At 68.0% G+C, this 2,316-nt stretch overlaps 1 protein-coding gene across 1 annotated transcript in view; it reads right to left on the reverse strand.

Moving 5' to 3' along the window:
• The window catches only part of MYO18A (myosin XVIIIA), a 47,549-nt gene that overhangs the window by 25,790 nt on the left and 19,443 nt on the right, over window positions 1–2,316 (reverse strand). Inside the window, 5 exon segments of the mRNA XM_009278315.1 lie at window positions 99–227; window positions 508–573; window positions 669–778; window positions 1,852–2,089; window positions 2,179–2,316. The exon segment at window positions 2,179–2,316 is cut by the window's right edge and continues 7 nt beyond it. Coding sequence (XP_009276590.1) covers window positions 99–227; window positions 508–573; window positions 669–778; window positions 1,852–2,089; window positions 2,179–2,316 — 681 coding nt within the window.

The following is a 2,316-nucleotide window of genomic DNA, read 5'->3' on the forward strand; positions in this document are numbered from 1 at the left end:
GAGGAGGTGCTGGCCCAGGCAGCGGCAGAAAGGCTGCGCTGCCCATTTTAGGCGAAATTGTGCGGCGGAGCGGGGAGGGGAGAGCCGCTGGGACGAACCTTCCTCTTCTTGAACTGCTGCCGTGCTAGGAAGCCCCTGCACGCCGCCTGGAAGAGGGTGATGTTCCTGCTGGTCTGCGCGTCCCGTTGCTCCTCCAGCCTGGCCAGCGACCCGGCCCGGAAAAACACCTGCGGGAGGGGAGCGGGGTGAGATGCTGATGGGTGCCGGCATCCCTCCGGCCACGCCGTGCCACCCTCCTGCCGCACCAGCTGGTGGGGATGCAGCTTTCCCCTCTGCAGCCACTGGTCCTGTCCCGCTGTGGGGGTTTTATTCCCCAGGCACGAGGAATGCCGTAGGTGGGAGCAAACAGTGCCGCCCTTGTGCTGCCCCGCCGCGCCGTGCCAAGCCGTGCCGCCCACCCCTGCCTGCGCCACTGCCGGCACCCGCAGCCAGCGTCGGGCATCGTACCCGGCTCAAGCCCATGTGGTAGCTGCTCTTCTCCAGGTCCAGTGACTCCAGGAGCTCCTCCACCGCCTGCGGGGAGGGAGAGGTGTTAGGGCTGGGCTGGCAGCACACCGAGGTGCAGGGGACCCCAGAAAGCAGCGCTGGCCCCGGAACGGGGCACGTACCCGCTTCTCATCCACCACGATGTAGTTGCGCCCGTGCTTTTTGGTCAGGTGCGGGGCCAGGACATCAAAGCGCCGCCTGAACTCCGCAAAAACCATGTGGTCGGGGTACCCTGGGGGGAGCAAGGGAGAGTGGGGCTGCGGGGGCAGCCAGGACGCCCGGGGGATGGCCAGGGACAGCCCCGCGTGCCCTGACTTGCTGGGGCCTCTGGGGAGAGCCAGATCCCGCCTCGGGGGGGGGGGGGGGGGGGGGGCTGGGGGGTGCGCCAGGACGCCCGGGGGATGGCCAGGGACAGCCCCGCGCGCCCTGACTTGCTGGGGCCTATCTCTTGGGAGTGGCCAGGGACAGCCCCGCGTGCCCTGACTTGCTGGGGCCCATCTTTTGGGAGAACTGATGGGGTCACCCCACGTGACACAAGTTCCCCACAGGACCAGGCACGGCCGGAGTGCCCTGACCCGTCCGGGGAGGTTTTCCTTGGCCGTGTCCTCCAGCAATTTTGGCCGGGATCTGGGGAGAAAGTGGCCAGATCCCGCCTCGGGGGGAGCGCAGGGACACGTGTGTTGCCTGTGCAAGCAAACAAGCCCTGCGCCGGCTCCGCTCTGAGCCGCAGCCAACTTCTGCATCAGGCTCGCAGTGCTGAGCCTCCACATCTTAATTAACAACGGGGTATTGATGGGGACGCTGACCCCAGCACAGCCGGCTGGCCACAGCCATCGATCCAGGAGGTGTGCGGGCGGCATCGATTTCCGATTGTGGCAGGAAGGGTCCGGCCTCCAGGCAATAAAACCTCGGCTGGGCGGCCGGCCATGTGTATCGATAAATGCTTTGCTGAGCACGACCTGGAGTCCCTCACCCCAGCGGGACAGGGGCCAGCTGCCAGCAGGAGAGCTGCCAGGAACCGGCGGCACCAGCGGAGACACCCAATTAAGGCCATGCCTGTCCCGGGTGCAGATAATGGCCCTGTTGGGGAGGGGGGACGGGGACAGGACTGCCCTGGGGACACGGCTGGCAGCCGTGGAGCTTGGAGCAAGGGCACGTGCCGAAGGGGTTCCCCAGGGAGGCTTTGGCTCCCAAGGGAGGAGACGCAGCCAGGACCCCACAGCATCCATCCCCGCAGTGGGACGCGCACCGCAGCCCTGGCATCCCCCCACCCCGGGTGCCAGGGGTGCCGGCAGCGCAGCTCACCTTGGCGGTACATGCGGAGAGCGTCCAGCAGGCGGGAGCCGCGGAGCTGGGCGCGCAGGAGGGGCACGTCCAGCTGCATGAGCCCCGCCTCGCAGTGCTCTGCCGGCAGCTCCAGCTCGCTGCCACTCACCCGCTGGCACGGCAGAGCCTGGGGGTCCCCGCCGCCCCCCGCCGCCTTGGGCAAGAAGCAGTGCACGAAGTGGAGCTTGGATTTCTTGATGCTGTCGATGAGGGCGTCCTGCAAGCATGGGAGAGCGGGGTGAGCGGTGACATGCAGCGGTGCCCCAGCCAGACCCGGCGACCCCGCCTTGGCACCCTCTCACTCACCACTTGCAGCTTGATCTGGATGCAGAGGGACTTCTTCTTGACGGCGGCCACGCCGGTGGTGAAGGTCTTACGCATGCTGGTGGCCCGGCGCAGGGCCAGCTGGGAGCCCCCCTCCAGCCCTGCCACCGAGCCCGACAG

This window comes from Aptenodytes forsteri, unplaced genomic scaffold (genome assembly GCF_000699145.1).
Source record: "Aptenodytes forsteri isolate BGI_AS27 unplaced genomic scaffold, ASM69914v1 Scaffold66, whole genome shotgun sequence".
NCBI classification, from domain to species: Eukaryota; Metazoa; Chordata; class Aves; order Sphenisciformes; family Spheniscidae; genus Aptenodytes; species Aptenodytes forsteri.